Source organism: Heteronotia binoei, chromosome 3 (assembly GCF_032191835.1).
Source record: "Heteronotia binoei isolate CCM8104 ecotype False Entrance Well chromosome 3, APGP_CSIRO_Hbin_v1, whole genome shotgun sequence".
NCBI classification, from domain to species: Eukaryota; Metazoa; Chordata; class Lepidosauria; order Squamata; family Gekkonidae; genus Heteronotia; species Heteronotia binoei.
The window spans coordinates 155201875-155223768 of NC_083225.1; the positions used below are offsets into that span (position 1 = coordinate 155201875).

Here is a 21894-nt window from a genome sequence, read left to right on the forward strand (position 1 = left end):
GGAAGAGAGGGGCCTCAGAAGGGCACAATGCCGGAGAGTCTACCCTTCAAAGCAGCCATTTTCCCCAGGGGAGCTGATCTTTGTCAGCTAGAGATCAGTTGTAAAAGTGGGAGAACTCCAGACCCTGCCTTGAGGCTGGCAACCCTTGCATGTCTTTTTGCCATGTGAGCTGAGGGCACAGTTAGGGTTGCCAGCTCTGGGCAGGGAAGTTTTTTTTTGGGGGGGGGGGTAAATCAGAGGAGAGGAGGGACTTCAGTGAGGTGTAATTCCAAAGCTGCCGTTTTCTCTGGTTGAACTGATTTCTGCTGTCTGAAGATCAGTTGTAATAGTGGGATATATCCAGCCACCACCTAGAGATCGGCAGCCCTATGCACAGTCCTTGTCTTCTGCATATACTATAGGGAAAGAGGTGTCAGCACTTTCAGGTACGCTGAATGCTGCAGTTTCAATCCACTTTAATGGCCCTTTGCAGGTGGATTTTGCCATTTCACACAGTAAAATGCAGTTGCAAAGTGCACTGAAAGTTGGCTGAAAGTGTGTTATTTGGTGTGTGTGAAAGCACCCAAAATCAGGTCAGATACAAATAAGCTCATAAGGTATGCCAAATAAGTGTTCCTAGCTCCTGGGGAAGAAAGAGCCAATGTGAGACTCCTAGTGAATGGTAGGATATAATTCCAATTGCCACTTCCTCCTCCTTTTTCCCAAATGAAAGCTTGATGGGTGAACTTGGGCCAGTCACACACTTTCAGTTTAGCTTACCTTATGTTATGGACAACTTTAAAGGGGATTGGATAAGGAGGAGGAGATTGGATTTATAACCTGCACTGCACTTGGAGTCTCAGAGAGGTTTATAATCTCTTTCCCCTCCCTACCCCACCCCACAACAGACACTCTGTGAGGTATGTGGAGCTGAGAGAGCTCTTTCAAGAACTGCTGTTGAGAGAACAGCTCTGAGAGAACTGTGACTGGCCCAAGATCATCCAGTAGCTGCATGTGGAGGAGTGGGAAGTCATACTTGGTTCTCCAGGGTAGAGTCTAATGCTCTTAACCACGGCACCACACTGGCTCTCTAGGATATTTCTATCAGTGAGTACTAGCTCTGGTGACTAAAGGTAATCTCCATGTTCAGAGTCAGTCAACCTCTGAATCCCAGTGTCAAGAGGGATCCCTGGGCCTAAGGAGGCCAAACTTAAAACAACTAGGGAGCTGGCCTTCTCTATAAAAGCGGCCCAATGGTGGAATCAGCTGCCGGAGGAGGTGCGGGCCCTGCGGGACCTCAACCAGTTCCGCAGGGCCTGCAAAACTGCCCTCTTCTAAGAAGCCTTCAAGACGTAACCAGACTGAATATTACACTGCCTGGATAATACAGAGACTGTAGCACCATTGTATTGTTTTTAGCTTTTTAAAATTAATTTATATTGTATTTATATTGCTGATTGATTTTACCTGTATTGTTATATCATGATACCATATCATGTTTTGTAAGCCGCCCTGAGCCTGCCTCGGCGGGGAGGGCGGGATAAAATTAAAACTAAAAAAAAAAAAAAAGAGGCAACATCAGAGGAAAGCCTCAGCCTCTATGCCCTGTTGTAGGCTGTCCCGAGGAGCTGGTTGTCTACTGTGTGAGATAGGATGCTGGACTAGATGGAACATTGGTCCAATCCAGCAGAGCTCTTCTTATGTTCTTGTCTTATAGTGTTATTGTGGGAATATATGGTGTAAGTTGCTTTGAGTCCCCATTGGAGGAAAATATGTTAATAAATAAAATCATGCATATGTACCCATCTTTTTTGTTCTTCCTGGACTGCAGTGTTGAATCCTTTCTCTAGGGCTTTATTTTGGCGCAGCTTGGGGTTTCGATGCCAGTATACAGCTCCTGAGCTTATGAAATTTAGCCATTTTCCAGTTTTGCAAACAAACTTTTTAAGCAACTGATCCACTACTTGTATTTAACAGTAATATATAAAAATAATGGTTTGGATTTAACTGAAAATCTGCACTAATGGAAGGATCCTCCCAGAAGACAGGGGATTCCCCCCTCCCCAAAAACCCCTCAAACACCATGGTGATAGAGAGAGGGCTTTACCAGCTATCTGATATATGCATACAAATTGTTTTTTAAAATATTTTACAGAATCAATTGGCTACTCCTGCAAAAATAGATCACAAACATTTCTCAGCTTCCTGATGGGAGAAAAATTAACAGCTTATAGACTCCATTAGCATGCATTCTGGTTTCACGTGTTCCAGTTGAGTAATAAGCACTGTTTTTCAGCTAACTACATGAATAGGTAGGTGAGTGGCCAACAGCTCTAGATTAATATAAATCCTGGCATTATGCAAAGCGCCATATATGTGTTAAACTACACCTGTAGCTAAACTACACCTTTTTTCTTTGTTGTGTGTTGTAGCTGCTCTCTGAAAGAGTCCTGATAACAGGCGTTCATGCCAACTTTGAACTGCCAGTTTCCACATTTGAACCATTTGTGGCTACATCCTAAATACTCACAGTAGAATTGCCCATGGACCAGTCAGAAGAAACTACAGATCCAGCAACTAAAGATGAAACTGCGGTTACTGGGCCTCCGGATGGGTCATTTCCTGATGCTGTAGAAGCACTTGGAAACTTGCTTGTGCAGTCTGGAACTCAATATCCATATAGTCTTTCTGTATCACAAACAGCTGCAGTCATATCAGCACAAGCTCTTGAGGTGGCTCAGTTATCAGAAGTGCAAGCCACTTTGGAAGAACCACATGTTGCTTCAGAACAAGCGTCAGAACCACAAGCTGCTTCAGAACAAGCGTCAGAACCACAAGCTGCTTCAGAACAAACATCAGAACCACAAGCTGCTTCAGAACAAGCATCAGAACCACAAGCTGCCTCAGAACCACAAGCTGTTTCAGATCACGCATCAGAACCACAGGCTACAACTTCAGCAACCCAGTTCCCAGAGGATACGGAGCCCATGCCTGAGGTGTATAACGACCCCTTTGAGGTCTCACTTAGGTACATGGAACAGCATCACATTCTGCAAATATTTCAGGTGAACTTTCCCTTTTGTAACTTTTCCCATAGCTCCCTTAACTGGGCGTGACTATTTGCAAGGGTAGCCTGAGCTAGCTCTACTTCCTTAGATTCTGTTTTTACACCAGCAAGTCCCATTTTATACACAGATTTCTGGGATCTCAGGATTTAGGCAGCAGCCAGGCCAGTCTTCCACCCGTTTATCTGCACCCCAGGAATGAGGGAATTGGCCATAGATCTCACACAAGTGACTCTCTGCCTAGAAAAGATCATAAAAAGCCCTGCTTTTGAAGCCAGGCAATTGGAGTGAGATCCACTCATCTGTGCCTGGCCCATTGTCACAGTATGGAAGTTAGACCTGGGAGTAATGCTATGATGGGAAATTCCCAGTGAGGGGCCTAGAATACTGGTGATTGTGCATATGACACTGGGGGTGTTCCTTGCACATGCAGGGGTAGCTTTCAACCCCAGACTTTGTTTTCTCTACTGGAATCTAGTTTTAAATCAGGGGTGGTGCAAAGGATCAGATTTTAGGTAGAGAAGACTGCTTATGAGGGGGGAGTGAAAAGAATGTAAAGTTGCCGGCCACCTGGAGAAGGAAGAAAATCTGTCCTCTCCCTTTAATAGAAGTTTAAAGTGCAGAAATGGGCTGCTGAAGCTTTTTCATGGCATGGAGGTAAATAGTGGCCCCTGGTAAATAACATCCCATTAAGTGTCCATTAAAGGGACAGGACATTTTTTTTCTACAGCCTGTTGGTACCCTAAAAGCACTACTGCATGTGGATCTTCTCATTGCAGTTCTATGGAATGGGGGGGGTCTCTTTTTTCCCTTGATGATCAGGCATATGAGTGCTGCTGTCTTTGTTTGTGCTATCATTTTTGTTCATTTAATTTGTAAAGAACTAACAATGAGTTAGGGTTAACACATCCCAAAACATGGATCCACTTCAAAATGACTCTGTACATCTAAGGTGAACAATTGCACCAAGTACAATAATCGCAGTTAGTTAAATCATGAAGGAATGTTATGTAACCAGTGACAGACAAACTAGGTTTCATTCTTTTTTTTGTTTCCTTTAAACAAAAAATTAAAATATACAATTAAAATATAAAACCAACCAGCTTTTATTTGCAAAAATAGCAAATTGAGACAAAAACAGAAAATGTGTGTTTCCCCAGTAAAGGATCCACTTATACTAGATCTGAAACTGAGTATGGGGAAATGCTCTCAAGGAAATCCTTCTGCAGAAATTCTAATTCACATTATCCTGTTGTTTGTTCATTTAAAAATCACAGTTTGGGATGTTGCTAGATGGTTTGGAAGAAAAGAGGATATGTACTACTAAATTTGATGAGTTAACAGTGTAATATCCCCAATGCACAGCTTAAGGTTTTATTGTTTTTAATTGTCCCTCTAAAATTAAGTTTTTAAAACTGATGTTTCAGAAATGCATCCAGTTTCATTTCAGTTATATTAGGCACTGTCTACCAGGAGCTTCCACAGGAAACCCTGGTTGAAATGAATGTCAACTTTCATCACGTGTCAAGCTGAATTCAGAATATGGACACTTTGGTATGTACGGTAATTTTGAAACCTTTACACAGGCTTCTATCCTGAATGCTTTGTTAGTATACACAACACACTGACCTGACTACAAGTATTTTAATTCCAAAAAAGTCCAAGGTTAAAGAAACCCTAAAAAGAACATTTTTTTACTAAAACATATTTACTAATTTGAAAGCAGATGGAGGTGGAAATGAAAAGTTGGTGTCGTTTGCTAACCAGTTTCATGTTTTCAGAATTTGTTTTTACACTAGCTCTGAGTCCTTTGCATACTATAAAATTTGTGCCAATTTTGTTGTTATGGCTTCCCCCCCCTCCCAAGGGATCTGGGTATTCTAGTGTGATGAGGGTTCTGAATATTCTATTATTTGCATGTTGGTATCCCACCTTTCTTAGTAGCTTAAGTACAATTCCTGGGAGGATTCTCTTATGTGTATCAAGTTGAGTAGCATTCACCAGGGTTTGCTTGCTTTGGATTTAATCCCTGGCATCTCCAGTTAAAAGGGATTAGATAGGAGCTGAAATCATAGAATCGGGACCTCCAGGGTCATCAACCCCCTGCACAATGCAGAAAACTCACAAATACCTCCCCCTAAATTCACAGGATCTTCATTGCTGTCAGATGGCCATCTAGCCTCTGTTTAAAAACCTCCATGGAAGGAGAGCCCATCACCTTCCGAGGAAGCTGATTCCACTGAGGAACCTCTTTAACAGTCAGGAAGTTCTTCCTAATGTTGAGCCAGAAACTCTTTTGATTTAATTTCAACCCATTGGTTCTGGTCCGACCTTCTGGGACCAGAACCAATGGGTTGAAATTAAATGATAGACCTCAGCATAAGACAACCTGGAGAGCTGCTGTCAGCCTGAGCAGACAATACTGACTTTGATAGATTCAGTATAAGGCACTTCATGTGTTCATGCATATGTGTTTGATACTGCTGTTCCACCGACCCATACTCTGGAACTGTCAGAGATTTATAGTATCTTCTCCCCAAACTATAATTTCTTGGATTCACTGTGTAGAGGAAAGACAAAACTCTGTAGCATTTAGATGCACTTTAATTTGTAAGTATAAATTATTCTTATTCCAAGTTGGAGGAATAATTTGCAGTTGTATTTTGAAGAGAATTGTATGAAGTCCATTTTACTAGTTTTGCAGTGCATAAGTGTTTACCATCAGTTGTTCTCTGTACAATTTGGAATTTCATACATTTCAGGCTGACTCTGATTTACATAATTACATGCAGTTATACAAATTATAATCCATCCATGCCTTTGGCAGTGGACTTTGGTACCCTTTCAGTATTTGTCTTCAGGTGTTAAATGTAATTCCTCATCTGTCTATTTCAATCACAGGACATCACAGAAAACTTGGTGTACGAGAAGCCTGATGACCCTTTACAGTTCATGCTGAAACAGGTATGTGGGCTTGTCAGGACACAGAGGGCCTGGTTAAAGGGCACCCTGCCTCTCTGAGCTAGTAGAGAAGAAACCATGGCTGTGAATATATTCTTACAATTGTAGTCTGGGAAATAAGAATCAAAAGATTATACATCCAAGTGTATAAGTCCACAGTTGTATCTTGGAAGGGAAAGGCCCTGGTTGATGGAAGAGATGGTAGAAATATCACACACTTCTCAATTAAAAGGGGGGTCTTTATTTTAAAGCACTAACAAAAAGGTGGTCACTAAGATGGGGCAGGGGGGAAACTTCAGGTGAGGGGGAGAAAAGAATCAGCTAAGGAAAATGCACACTAACAGCAGGAAACAAGTGGAAATCCTGAGCTTAAAAGGAATTGGGGGCAGATGACCAAAGAGCATACAATGCCCTTGTGGGGTGAACTGAGCTAAGAAGGTTATCATGATTTGATAGCCCTGAGCATGCCCAGCATCAGAAGAAGGCACTACGTCTGGTCCTTGTGTGTGTTGTGCTTTCCAGCTTATGGCAACCTTATGAATTAATGACCCTGTCGTTAACAGCCTTGTTGAGGTCTTGCAACCTGAGGGCCCTGGCTTCCTTTGCTGAGCCATCTATCTCATGTTGGGCCTTCCTCTTTTCCTGCTGCCTTCAGTGTTTCCTGGCATCATTGTCTTTTCCAGTGAGTCTTGTCTTCCCATAATGATTGCCTCAGTTTGGTTGTTTTAAATTCTAGAGAGTGTTCAGACTTGATTTGACCTAGAACCCACTGGGTTTTTTTCCTTTTTGGCAGCCGAAGGTATCTGTAAAACTCTCCACCGATGCCACATTTCAAATGAATCAACTTCCTTCCTCTCAGCTTCCTTCATTGGGATGGCATGTTTAGCCTGCTTGGGGTCAGATGCTGTTAGATGGAATTTGTGTTTGCATTGCTTAGCAGATACAGATTCAAAATTACACCTGTGGCTCCTTTTTCCCCTTACCCCAGCACTGAGAGCAGGGCTGGGGCCTGCAAGCCTACATTCAGCAGAAAACAAAGAATCCTTTTGAATAAATTGTAGGCTTTATTTGAAACCACATAAGCATCCTAGTAAAGTGTCACTCATACTGTTCACTCACCTAGGGTGGGGCTGTTCAGACTAGTTGTGTATACAGGTTGCTCGAGCAGGAGATTTCCATTGATGATGGCAGTTGGGACTCTCCTCCAACACATCTGGGTTCCCTTCTTGGTAGGGCTGATGACATCATGGTGTACCTGCTTTTTCTTCACCTTTTTAATCCTTTCTCCTTAGTCTCCAAATGTGGGTGTAGCCATTTCTTGCTCAATACCAGCTGTTCCCTGTTGACATCTTTGTTGCCCCTTTGCCAGGCTCATCAGTTCCATCCATCTCCGCGATGATTTGCCCTTACATCACCATGCTAGTGGGGCTGACTACACAGGGAGGTTCAAGCACATCACATGTGTCCTGCTGGAGTTAGCTTGTTAGCTGTTCTAGGGCCAGAGTGTGGTGTCCTCGAACTTTAGCATATTTTATCTTTTCGCACATTCTTGCAGGAATTCTCTGTTCCTAAAAACATCTTAGGAAATTTCAAGCTAAAGTTGCTGAATGTGCAGGATAGTTCGGGGATGGTCACAGTCTGCGAATTGGCTGTTTTCTTGGTTCTGCAGACTTGGAAGCAGACATACAAGCATTAATGAGGCTTACTCTATTAGCAACCAACCTGCATTCCCTATCTCACACCACGTCATGTTGTTCACTCTGTTTATGCTGGGGTGAAGTGATTTGTCTTTTGAAAAGTACCGTTTGGTTTTTGTTTTGTTTTTTAAGTTCAGTTTTTGGTTGCCCTCCATGATCTGCATTCTCAGGCACATCCAATTTTGTTTACACTTGGCCCAGATTTTTATGCAACTGTGGCAACTGGCTGTGCAGATTTCCCTTGGGGCAAAACTGCACCTCAGAGCAACCAGCAAAGAGGACTCCTTCATTGTCCCACAAACTAGGAGGGAAAAGACATCATACCTGTTCACTGCCATCAAGAAGTCGAGTTGGGGTGACAGTCATATCAGCAGCAGACTCTGTTTTATGTACACCTTGTTGAATTATGTTGAGGCAGTGAATTGTACCTTTTCTTCTGTCTGGGAGAAAATGATGTATTGATTTGGTTCCTGTAATCAGGAGGCCTCTATTTTTTTTATGACTCTTTTCACCTCAGTGGGTATGCAACTGTTATACTCAAGCTGGCAAAAAAAAATGACATAATACTGGTGTGACCATTCCAGTTCCTGCTACACAGGTGAGATGTGTGTTAAGATACATTAAAGAGGCATTGTTGTGCAGTAAGGGGCTGCTGTATTCCAGGCTGCAGGTAAAACGAGATCTCATCCTATAACTAGTCTTCAGAGTTTGTCAATATCTGCTGTGAGGCTCTACAGTGATCAACTGAACTCTGCAATTTTTGCTGCCCTTTAGGTCCAGACTATGATAAGACACAGAGAACAGGAAGAAAATGAAGAGTCAACGTACCAGTGAAATGAAAATCTGCACACCATAAGAGACTGCCTTTGGATGCCTTCAGTGCTTCACCCTAAATGGGTTCAGCGTTTTCCAACACTGCTCTTTTCATATTTCCTCTCTTTGCAGATTCCATCATTTTGAACAGTGTCAGTGATAACTGATTACTTCCACCATGGGTGCAGTGCTGGGTTATTTGGAAGGACAGAAAATAAACAGCTTTCTAGGAACACAGATGGTCCCTTGATGCCTTGTAGGAAGTGTATCACTGCTCTCCTGCAAAGGCTATCCAAAACATGTGAAGGTTCTCTGCCTGCAATAGTAAGAGCCATTCTGCATAAGCAGCAGACTCAGCCAGTGCAGTTTTTGCTGGTCGGAGCCCTTTCAGATGGGGTTTTGCATGCTGAATGCTCTTCTAATGGGAGGGGAAAAGAACCCTTCTGGGCATACAAAAAGCTAACAGGATTCCAGTATGGTGGTGGGCAGTTCTTCCAAAGGAGCATTCAAGCATAATCAGCTGCTGCACAGCATAGAAGTATAGTCCAAGAAAATTTGAGTCATATGCTTTTGATGGACACATAGATCAGCTGTAACATTTACCAGGAAATCATCTCAAAGATCACTTTGTAAGACTCCAGCATCAAGACTTCCTGACCTAGTGTTTGATCCATAGTTCATACTTTGATGTAAGGTTGTTTAGCACCATTAATAGGACTCTGAAGATTTGAGTGACAGGCCTTCTGCTGAACTGGCTTGTGAATTGGATGGGCTGACCGGCTGTGCTACTGTGAGAAGCCTTCACAGTTTGAAATCTGAATTAACTGTACTTATCTAGAATGCTGCTTCTTAGGAAAAAGTCTTTGGGGTTTCTGATTGATTCTGGTATTTAGATCTGTAAATGGAATGAAGTGTATGTCTGTTTGCAGTTCTACCTGCAGTGGTTAAACCCAGTTTGTTGCCCCACCACCACCATTTGAGAAAGGTGGAGGTGGTCCGTTGATTCTTCAGAATATGTAAGTCCAGGTGGGATAATAACCAGCAAACCCATTTTTCTTGGGGATCTTTAAATGAATTCTAGAATCTTCGGGCCGATTCCAAATTCCAAGTAGGTCTCATGTTTTTATAATCTATTTAGGCCTTTTGAAATGCATTTAAAACCAAAATACTTCAGTTTAGTCACTTGAGCTGATGGGATTCATTTACCAGTAAGGCCGCCTTTGCTGATGGTGCTTTTTCCTATGTTTCCACAATGTGCAGACTACTAGGATAGTTGGGTTTGGGGTTTTTTTGGCGGGGGGGGGGGGGGGTGGTAAGCCAAGAAATAGTTGATAGGTTCTGCCCTGAAACTTTGCATGGAATTTAAGGGTGACTATCTTTCTGAACAGGATTGCATTGCCACCTTTGTATAGCCACTGATCATGTGTATATAAAAGCTTTTGATTCTAGTGAATAAATTTATTTCACTAAGGTAGCCTGTGTGTTCACTAGTTGCAGTGTCTGATTTGGGAGCATTATGTTTCTGCTTTGGGGAACAGAACACTGCTGTCTGGGTATTGAGGTCTAGATCCAGCTTTTCTGTCGGTGTAAGAACTAGAGTTTTTAAGTTCTTACTCATAACATCCCTATACAATTTAAAGCCTCAATAAAATAGAAGACAAGGCAGCTATGGCATCTCCTGCCTGTTTCCTGCCCAATCCTGTTTTGTGTCTCTGCAGTGCCCCCCCTCCTTCAGCCGCCCTGAGCCTGCTTTGGTGGGGAGGGCGGGATATAAAGTGAATGAACTATAAACTATATTACCTGTTTATGAATGAAATGGGGAGGCAGGAGTAGAATGGAAAAGGCTGCCACTGAATCATCTCCCACTTCATCAGGGGCTTTAAAAGTAGGGATGGGCATGAACTAAGAAAATGCAGTTCAGTCTATGGTATGTAGCTTGCTTGGTTCATGAACCACAAACCTTCACAAACTTTTAGGTGCTGAATGAGCCAGTTCAATTTGTGAGGTTCGTATTGTGGTAGAGCACCCCCCCCCCCCTCCAGCATGCTACATCACCAACCACACAGAGGATCTCTGGCTGACTCTTCTCTACCTGCCTTCCAAGTTTGGTGAGGGTTGGATTTACAGGGTCTGAGTTAAGGTCCCCAAAGTGTTTTCTGGGGTCATGCCACAGGCAGTCATTTGACAGGTTCAGATTCAGAATGGATCCTGTGCAAGCTAGAGACAAAGTCACGGGGGACCTCCCCCGGATGCTCCTCTACACGCCCTCCAAGTCACACACACACACACCATTTGCTTTGGATTTGGTAAACATTTAGATTGAGTAGAAAAGAGAGTCTTTCTGGAAATTTATCCATTCATGAACAGCTGGAAAGTTCATACTGGTTGACCTTCCACAAACTTCACTTTGCAAACCACGAACTGGCCAACATTTGTAATGAACTTCATGCCTGTCCTATTTAAAAGTACAGAGGTATTCCCCTGAGGTGCAACCTGGAATCAATTAAAAGCTCCAGGACATGAAGGCAACTTTTAACAGCAGCATAAAAACTGAAACTGCTCTTCTCTCCCAGTGCAGTAGGGTGCAACAGGAAGAGTCACTCCTGCAGCAAGAGACAGGGAAAATAAAGCGGCAGAGGGACCATTTAAGATGTAGAGTGAGAAGCCCTGACAGTACATAGTGTCTTGCTTTCTCGGAGTTTGTAAAATGGCAGTCAAAATCTCCAGGAAAAGAACTGACAATATTGTCAGAAACTGACATAATTGTAACATTGTTTCTTGTGACCAGTAGGTGGCAGCAAGAGGTCATAGAAACCTCTTACTAAAGCAACTTTTAATGGGAAGGGTTTGGCTATAATGCGACTGTTGGACAAGGTCGAACAGTAAGCCAAGGAGCAACAGTTCATGTAATACCTACCTGAAACTGTTGGCAGGCATTCAGTTCAATGCGCTGTGAAAACCAGGCTTATTTCAGGGATTACAAATGTCACAGCAAGGAAACCTGTTTATGCCAAATCGGAGTAATAGTAGTGCTATGTTTTCCTTTCAGATCCCCAAAGAGGGCGGACATTTCTAAATAAGAAATACTTAGCACTTACAGGTGCTCTGTAATGCTTATAGCCTTTCACGCTATCTCAGTAACCCTTACAACAATCCTGCAAGGAAGGACAGTATTACCCTTGTAAATGGAAAGAAAGTGTCAAAACAACAACACCCCACCATGATAAACTAATTATTATTAAGCTAGGGTTTTTTAAAACAAAAAAAAAAACTATCTACAAATATGAGCTCTCATCACTGCATTGTCTGAACTGACAAACAAGATTCCAAACTTTTCCTCAGTACTGTTTCAGGGCTGGAGGATCTTATGTCAGTTTCAGAAGCTATCCAGTGCCCTTTCTGGTCTCTCACATCCTCCACAGAGCACCTCTGAAGCAAAATAGGACATGTTTCCTTCACTCTTTGATGGTTTTCTTGAATGCATGAGGACATACATGCAGCTGTGTTATACTGACCATCAGTGCATCAAAGTCACTATTTGCAAGACTGGCAGGGGATCTCCAGGGCCTTAGACAGAGATCTTTCACATCACCTACTGCCTAGTCCTTTTTAACAGGAGATGCTGGGGGTTGAACCTGAGATCTTCTGCGTGGAAAGTAGAGGCTCTTCCACTGATCCATGGCCCCTCCCTTGTTAGCTGGGCCGGGGCTGCACGTCAATGGCATACATAATCTTTTGCATACAGTTCAAACCCTAGTATTTCCTGAAAAGGTACTGGGGTAGCAGATGCTGAGGCTCTCTGCCTGAGAACCACCACCAATTGTAGTAGACAATGCTGAACTAGATAGACCAATGGTCTGTGTTAGTTTAATGCAGTTACATATGTTCTCCAGCAGGAAGGAACCTTTTCCTATAAGTATTTCTTGGCAACCAAGATTTCCTTTCTTCTCCTGTGTCTTCTATATTTTCTGTTTGTTTTTCAGGCAGTTTTCTGCTAAGCAGAATTTAACATGGGACTAAGTTGTTGTTTTCCCCAGATCCTAGTAACTGCATCTGTCATTTCCTCCAGGAGTCCTCTCTACAAGACTCAGCTAGTTATAAATTGCCCACAGACCAAGGGCTGCAAACTAGTTTATCTTTCACAGAAAGAGCCAAAGAATATTTGTTGGTAGGCAGTTCTTGTCACTTCGAAAAGGCTCTCTCTTGGTTTTTCCACTTTCCTCTTGTTCAATGAATAATCTTATTTTGGTTTACTCAAAGTCATTCTTATATGAATTTATCAGAGCTGTCTATTTCTGATTCCATCCTCTGGAATTCTGAGAGTTTGCTCTGCTCCATCTGCAAACATCAGCTTATTCTATGACACAGCATTGATTTTTATGGGCAAGATTTTCAGGAAGTGCTCTTGGTTGTCAGAAACCAGTGTCTCCCAGCAGATCTGAGAAGGACTTGGCTGTGTTAATCTGTGGCAGTAAAGCAAGGCCTGGGGAAGGGCTGTCAACTGGGCAAGAGAAATAAAACCAGCAGGCGATACTTTTCCAGGTTAGAGAGATTAATATTATCACCTGCTAATGCCTGCCCATTAGGTTTCTGACAATGCATCAAAAAGTAATCAGTAAAAAAAAGTCCTGGTTTTGTAGCCCTTTGAAGATTAACAGATGTATTGCAGCCTAAGATTAGAGGCCATTTGTCACATTTTCCTAAGCAGTCTCTGGCCCATGAAATTTTGCACCACAATCAATCCATTTGTCCTTAAGGTGCCACAAGAAGACTGTTGGTTGTTTTTCTCTGGAGATGTCTTCACTTGAGCAGCGAGAGGAGGAGGAGTCATTTGGCAAGATCCACTCAATGGGCCTCCAAGCACCAGTGAAACACAACCTTGGTTAATATGCAGGAGCTTGTTATTCGAGGCATTAACAAAGGGCTGATTAATCACCCTGACTCTCATTTCAAAGCTATTTGAAAGCACTGGTGGAAAAAATAGCTGTGTCTTCTACTGTTGCATAAAAATCAAATCTTCAGCCCTGGTTGTTTCTCCTCAGTGTCATGGAAGTACATGGAAGCCGGGTTCATTCACACACTGCAGGGAAGCAGAGCACGTTAGTTAAAATTGCCTGCAAGATGGATTCAGAATCTCTTCTTATCTGCTACATGCTTCTCTCTCTCCCTCCACCCCCAATTTTCTTATCTCTTTCACCTCTTCCGTGTATCTATATTGTATCTGATTCTTGCAGTGTATCACATCATTTATTATCTCAGTTGCTATCATACCCGTTACCCTTACAAGATACATACAAATGTGAAACAAGGATAAGAACATGATGATCTGTTTGCTGGAGAACCGTAATCAAGGCAAGACTTCCACAGTGCAATATCTGAAAAAGAAGTTTTGTGGCACCTGTGAAGACTATTGAACTTACTGAAGCATAAGCTTCTATGAGTTGGAGGTCGCTTTGCCAGATGCCTCAGACTCACCTGCCCTGTAATATATAGCTCATAGTTATGCTGGGAAAGCCGGTGGCTCAGAGGCAAAGGATCGGCTTTGCATGCAGAAGATCCCAGGTTCAATCCCTGGCGTCTACATTTAAAATTATCAGGTGATATGAAAGACCTCTATCTGAGACCCTGGAGAGCTGTTTCCAGTCCAAGTCTGCACTACTGACCTGGATAAACCAATGGTCTGACTCCAGATAAGGCAGCTTTATATGTGTTAATTCTGATACAAGAAACCAGAGAAAAGGTTAGTTTGCAAAGCAGACTCTATTCTGAAAACATGAAAAGGATCCTGGTTCTGTTGGTTGCAGGCAATTGCAAATGTAGTGCTGAAACATTGGATTAGACTATTTCAGTGTGTTCTTTCCTTTTGTAATGCTTGAATCCCACGGAGGGTCAAAATGACTCCATTTTTTGCTAGTTTTCCTTATGAGCATTTCAAACCCTGCTATTTCAAACCCAGATGACTGGATTCTCAACTAAACAGTGTTCTACCCTTCCAACTGTGTACTTAAAAAAAAAAAAGCAACTGGGCATCCAATCTGTGGCTATGGAGAAGGGCCATGGTTCAGAAGTGAAGCTTACAGATAGTCCCGTATTCAATCCCAGTTAAAGGACCTCCAGTAATGTTAATATTTTAGGGGGGGGGGAATCTGCCTGAGGCTCTAGGGACCACCAATAGTTTAATTTGGGATAAGGCTTCATTCCTCACCCAGATGAGGGACTGAGTGTGTGACAAAGACGGCACAGCATGCAAGTATCAAAAAGACTGAGCACCAGTCATTGGGCTATGCCTGGCCCTTTAATCCAAAGCACCCTGGGCCAAAATATGCAGTTTGTTTTCTATCAATGCATCTGCCCACCTGTCTTACATGCTTCCATGTTACCTGACAGAGGGAAAAAGGAAACTCAAAAATAGCTTGATGGGGAAATAACCAGCCAAGCTTGTTGAAGCTGCATCCTTAAACTGGGGTTATGATGAGTATTTAAAAAGAAGATTTGAGTGGAGCGGGGGGTGGTTAGGGTTAGGGTTACCTTGAGGTCACCCATTGAATGCTTTGGAAGGTTAAAGTGTTCTCCCACAGAGTTCTCAGTTCTGTAATTCCTAATGTCAGATTTGTGTCCATTTATCCTTTGGCGTAGGATTTGTCCTGTTTGCCCTATGTAGAGAACTGAAGGGCATTGTTGGCATTTAATGGCATATATAATGTTGGAAGATGAACAAGTGAATGAGCCTGAGATGGTATCATTAATGTTGTTAGGCCCAGTGATTGTGTTGTCTGGGTGTATGTGGCAGCAAAGTTGGCACTTGGGTTTATTGCAAGCTCTGACACCAGCGTCCATGCTCAGATGAGATGCTGTATTATTGTGGGTAAGGAGTTGTTTGAGGTTGGGGAGCTGTCTGTGTGCAAGAAAAGGTTTACCCCCCAGTGCTTTTGAAAGAGAGCTGTCACTGTCCAAAAGAGGTTGTAAGTTGTTGATGATACGTTGAACTGTTTTGAGAGTTGTGTGTGGCCACGAGTGGTATTCTGTTATTTTCTCTTTTGGGTCTGTCTTGTAACAGGTTTTCTCTGGGTATCATTCTGGCTTTGTTGATGATATGTTGAACTGTTTTGAGAGTTGTGTGTGATCTGTGTCCTGACTTCATCAGCTGGGTACTTTAGTTCCAAAAAGGTTTGTTGTAGAGCTCTCAGGTGAGAATCTCTGTCAGCAGGATTGGAGCAGATGCTACGCCAAAGGATAAATGGACACAAATCTGACATTAGGAATCCCAGAACTAAGAAATCTGTGGGAGAACACTTTAACCTTCCAAAGCATTCAATGGGTGACCTCGAGGTAGCTGTTTTACTGCAAGGGAACTTCAAGAACAGAATGGAGAGAGAAACTGCTGAATTACAAATTATTATGAAACTTGGAACAAACACCTCCCCAGGACTGAACAAGGATATTGGTTTTTTATCTCATTACAGATGCTAAACCCACTCTCAGTGACTATAGCTATACATCCACAGTATTCCAATGTGTTTTTCTTTTAGAATTGTGTATCAGTATAATTATTTGTATTGACATACTCAAAATAGGGATATTGGCTGAATATCTCATTACATATACTTTACCCATTTTCACTAAATTTTATTGTATTCCTTTTTCCTATGGCAAACTAGAATGATGTTTACATGTTAAAAAGTAAATTAGTTGGACAAGAACATCACTACCCAATGTATGTCTCTTTTAGCTGTATTGACACACTCAAACAGGGACTTTGGTTGCTTATCCCATTACATATATTGAACCCATCTCCCATTGTCATTGACAGACAGTCTCACATTTTGACATAATACTGTTTTGTTGCTTTCGCATGCTCATGCTACTCAGATCAAAGGTTTACATTCTAAACCACTGCCTACCAGATAATTTTACTTCACTGTCATTGGTTCTTAAATCTGTACCATGTTGCATTCTAGGGCCACTGCCTACCAGCTAGGTATGGCTCTGCTCAGCTATGTATGGCTTTGTTCACTGTGCTGGATTCCTCGTCTGATGAAGTGTGCTTAAGGGCACATGAAAGCTTACGTTCTAAATAAAAATTGGTTGGTCTTAAAGGTGCAACTTGCCTCCTGCTTTGTTCAACTTTCAAAATAGGTTTGAGAAACATCTTAGGAGTCTTCCCCAGTCTGCCAAAGGGAAACTACAGTCTTGTCTTGTTTCATTAAAAATGGGAGGCCGCGGGGCCTTCTTCATTCTCCACGTGCAGAATACCAACCAAGAAGGCCAGCTGCTTCAACATCTAATAGGGTTGCCAATCCCCAGCTGGGGGCAGGGGATCCCCTGGTTTGGAGGCCCTCCCCCTGCTTCAGGGTCATCAGAAGAGCGGGGAGAAGGGGAATGTCTGCTGGGCATTGCATTATACCCTATGAAGACTGGTTTCCATACAGCATAATGAAGAATCAATATGTGGGTATCTTGGGCTTTGGGGGGAGCTGTTTCTTGAGGTAGCAGCACCAAATTTTCAGCATAGCATCTGATGCCTCTCCTGAAAACACCCCCAAGTCCAATTGTCCAATTGTATGAGCCCCAAAAGAAGGTGCCCCCATCCTCCATTATTTCCAAAGAAGAACATAAGAACACAAGAACATAAGAGAAGCCATGTTGGATCAGGCCAACGGCCCATCAAGTCCAACACTCTGTGTCACACAGTGGCAAAAAATGTTATATACACACATACACTGTGGCTAATAGCCACAAGGGAAGGCATTTAAAAGGAGCATGGTCCCTTTAAATGTGATGGCCAGAACTTCCTTTGGAGTTCAGTCATGCTTGTCACAAGCTTGCTCTTGGCTCCACCCAGAAAAGTTCTGAGATATTTCTTGAGTCAGACCTAGCAAGCCTAAGCCACAAAACCTACCAAAACCCAGAGGACTACTTTGTCAGGGGTTAAAAGAGAAGGAATGGAAGTGGGGGGAGGGGGCAAGTGAAACTTCAAACAACCAAAAAGAAGAATTTTGAAAAAACAGGGTGGGGAGACAGGGTCAATCAAAGAGGGCAGGCCAGCCTTTCTTCTTGGGCCACAAGTTCAAAGGGGAATGCAAATCACGACTTTGTTTTTTTAAAAAATCAATTGCTTAGTTTGACAGCTTGTTTATATGTATATCAAATTGTGTTATTTTTAGCATTTTTATTATGGCTTAGGAGCCTCAAACCTGGAAGTGCCCTGTACCTCTCTGGATGGGGACAGGGAGGAAAGGAAGTCCATTGCTTAATGAACAGGGATACTGTTCTGATTCATCACACAACAAAAAGACTCTCACCTGAAATAGCTGTACCATGATATGCATCGCAGACTGCCTTCCTGTGAGTCACAGGTAGAGAAAAATCCCTGCTATCCTGGATAGACGGGATATGATGGAAATGTTTCCTGAAAAGCAAAGAAACGCAGGAGGGTTTCAGTCTGTCTTGGAAGCCTAAGCTGTACTTGAATCTAATTATTTGGGGAATTTGTGTTTCAGGTTGGAGTCTATCATCGTTTTCTCCTTAGATAGAAGTTAGTGTGCTCACCTCAATGCTAATTGTAGATCAGGGACTGGATTGAGCTGAAAGACAGTCCCTGAAAGACAGTCATTGTGACTTGTCACGGTATATGAGCCTTTGACCGCACCTCACCTTCATCCCCATAAAGCAGGGTTATGTTGTCTTTGGTGTGTGGAATTTACACATCTATAGAAAAATACGGTGACCTTTAAATGATGCAAGAAAATACAGGAAGGGGGTGTGTGGCTAAAACCCTAGAATTCCTTGTTCATGTTGAAAGGAGTTTACGGATTACATTGTTATCATTGCATAGGCCTGGCATGCTGAGGGTGTGATTCTTCATTCTGCCATGAAAATTCCTGTGTAACACTGGGACTATATTCTACTCTCTTCTTGTGAGGATTAAATGCAATTCATACAATTTCATCTGGTACAGAAGACATCTCACTATACTCCCCCCTGTTTTGTTGCCATTTCATTGGCTCCCACTTTGTTTCCAGGCCCTGTTCAAGGCTGGTGTTGACATTAAGGGTCTGGCTGCGTGTTACAAAGTCCACATATTCAGTGAGAACTGGCAGCGGGACTCACACCATTCCTTTTCTGTTTGTGGGCACAGCAGAGAGAGACAAGCACCTTTAGTCTCTCCCTTCCCCTGCTGTTTTCTCACCCTCAAATATCCCCATTGACCTGCTATTTGCTTCACTGTAAACATCATCTAACTTTCTTGGCTGCCTATAAGTTTCATAATAATAATGGTACCCTGGGGGTGTTTGAGGATGCAAAAACAGCAGGGGTGGGAAGAGGCTAAGGCCATTTCCCCTCACCTGCTGTTACCACAATCAGAAAAGAACCAGCATGTGTCTGCAAGGCATAAAAATCCCATAATGTGGTTCCCCAATAAGCACAAGGATCTCATAATTTATAGCTGGACCCGTAATGCCTTAAATGTCCTTGGCCAGGGACATCTCAGTACTGCTGTGTCCATATGAGCTTGCCCATAATCTAAGATCTTCTAGGGCTGGCCTAATCTGTGTCTCAGCCTCACATGGGGTGAGGAAGGAGGGCCGCTAGGGATGGGAGAGGGACTTCTCAGCTCTGGTTCCTAAGCTTTGGAATTCCTTGCCCCTACCTAGATGCCCAATCAGCCCCCATCTCTGGTAACCTTCCAGAATTCAGCTGAGACCACTCTCTTCCAGAAAGAAAAAAAGCTAAAACCAACAGAGCTGTTTCTAGCCTAGGCTTTTCTGTGACAGTTTTTGGCGATCTGTTGTTATCGCACTTGGGTCTTTTATTTGTAATAGAAGTATTTCATTGTTATGTATTCATTTATTTACCTCATTTTTATTCTGACTTTCTCCCCTATGGGAACCCAAAGTAGCTTACATCATTCTTTTATCATAGTCACCGTTCTCAAAATTTCTAGTGGGTTTTCGTGATTGAATTTTTCTGCTGATTTCATAGGGGTTCGAAATTGTTTTGTCAGTGTTGGTTTTAAAAGTCAGTTTGTTTTCTTTGTAATGTTGTAAGTGCTCTACCTGGTACTAGCTTCTAATCTCCAACTCAGTTGTGTCAGGAAGGTAGATGATACAATTCTAATGCTAAAGTAAAGCATCCACACAAGATTGCTCTTATACCTTCCATGTCAATGGACCTGGTGGAGGAGAATTTCCCAATGATTGTTCTCTGGGGGCAGGGTTGCCAACCTCCAGGTGGTAGCTGGAGATCTGCTGCTATTGCAACTGATCTCTGGGCAACAGAAATCAGCTCACCTGGATAACATGGCCACTTTGGAAGGTGGACTCTATGGCACTGACTCCTACCGAAGTCCCTCCCCTCCCTATTCCCCCTCCCCCCAAAACTCTAGGTATTACCCTATTTGTAGCTGGCAATTCTGGGGAGGGGGGCTGACTCTTTTAATTGGTTAATTTGCCATAAGCTTTCAGAGCTCACTTTATCAAATGTGCTTCAAGTGGACTAGCACCAGGCCACAATTCAGTGTTGTGAGCACACATCTCAACTCTTCTCTTTCCAAACCTGAATTGCTGTTCCTTCTCTTGTGAGACTAGGCTTCTTTATCCAATCAAGCCATCATGTTGTTCCCTTGCTAAGCTAGTCTGGCAGAAAGCGGCCTCTTGCCAAACAATACTGGCATTAAAGAAGCAAATTCCATTCCATTCTCCACACCCTGCTGTGTTTAAGGAGGGGATTTCAACGAAAAACCTGTCTGAAACCTTTGCAATATCGATATACTAGCAACAAACACTCCAAAACAACCAGAGTGCCTCTCTTTGTGGCCATAGCCCTAAAACCATACAATCCCCATTCATCCCATACAGCCAATCAGATGACTTGGTGAGTGGTGGTTTGGGGATTTTGGGTTCCCACTCATTGTACTCTTGGCTTCCCCACTCCCTTTTGCTTAGCAATTTTCAGAAATCTCATCAATGAGCTCATAGTGCCTAGTCCTTGAAAGCAAGGGGGTTCCCTACTTTGGAAAGAAGTTTAGCTGAGTGTGCCTTGATAAACTTTATGACAGGGTAGGAAATTATGTGGTTCCAATAGGGCTTTTTTTGGAGTAGGAATGCACAGGAAACCAGTTCCTGCTGGCTTGGTGCCAGGGGTATGGCCTAATATGCAAATTAGTTCCTGCTGAGCTTTTTCTACAAAAAAGCCCTTGGTTTTAGACATGATTTGCCTAGTGGCCAGCCACCCATGACCAGACTCCTGGGCAGCAAGCTGCTTTCATAGAAGAGTATGAGGGGCAATGAGCTGGCACCTCAGCCTCACCACCTTAGCTGACTTGCCAGCAAGTTCTACTACTCTACAAATCCCTTCTGTTAGCCAGAGAAGGGCAAGTGGTACTTCTCAGGAGACCAGATTTGGTCCAAAGGCCTTCAGCTGCTGAACCCCAAAATGGGGAAAACTTAAACTGTCTGTAAAGATCTGTAATTCCTCACCATGCTCATATTAAACCATTATAACTATGAATATTTTCAACTTACTTTCCTGTTGATACCCCAGTCCCACCTATGAGGTTAAACTGTGTGTTCCTGATTCTTTTTAGTGTCAGCATTTCTGCTGCATTGGCACTTTTTGAAGAGGGGCAAGTTCTGTCATGGCAGAGAGAGATTTCTTTACCTTTGTATTTAATCCATTTTCCTGCCTCCCCAGGAAGCAAAAAGATGGCCCAAAAAGAAAGAGATAAGAACAGCCTCTCCACTATAACAATCCCCTTAGAAGTGTTGCCATGGAGGCAGCGTTTTATTCTATTTTTTTTATTATTATTTTTTGAAGTCACATTAACAGCTAATGTTAACCTTTGTTTAGTTCTGGGGACAAAGTCACATTTTTTAATTTTTTTTTCGTTTCCCTCATATTCACCCCACGTTTTTTGGAGAATATTCTGAGTGTTTCCTCCATCTCCATTTCTCTACAGTACACAATACGGAGGCTCTGAATAGCATTTATGGCTGCCCTTCTTCCTGCCTTTAGCAGCTCCTAGAAAGTACAACTAGATTCAAGTCTAGAGGCCAGCAAAATATATATATATATATATATATATATATATATATATATATATATATATATATATATATATATATATATATATATATTTGGGGGGGTTATGAGCTTTTAAAAGTCAAAAATCAGAGCTTTGACTCTTAAAAGCTTTTACCCCAAAAAGAGGGTTGTCAACCTCCAAGTGGGGCCTAGAGATCTCCAGGTATTACAGTTGATCTTCAAATGACAGATATCAATTTCCCTGGAGAATGTGGCTGATTTGGAATGTCAACTATGGCATTGTACCTTGCAGAGGTCTCTCTCTCCCCCAAACCTCATTTTCCCTGGCTTCACCC

At 42.6% G+C, this 21894-nt stretch overlaps 1 protein-coding gene across 3 annotated transcripts in view; it reads left to right on the plus strand.

Annotated features, from left to right (window-relative positions):
* The window catches only part of LOC132568640 (uroplakin-1b-like), a 54847-nt gene that overhangs the window by 2230 nt on the left and 30723 nt on the right, over positions 1 to 21894 (plus strand). For 2 of the 3 annotated variants that reach the window (XM_060234664.1, XM_060234663.1), the window contains exons 2-4: positions 2412 to 3044; positions 5946 to 6008; positions 8477 to 9989. In XM_060234664.1, coding sequence (XP_060090647.1) covers positions 2523 to 3044; positions 5946 to 6008; positions 8477 to 8536 — 645 coding nt within the window. In that variant the 5' untranslated portion in view covers positions 2412 to 2522 and the 3' untranslated portion in view covers positions 8537 to 9989. Of the gene's footprint in view, positions 1 to 2411; positions 3045 to 5945; positions 6009 to 8476; positions 9990 to 21894 lie in introns of those variants that run through there. The other variant, XM_060234662.1, reaches the window with a different exon arrangement.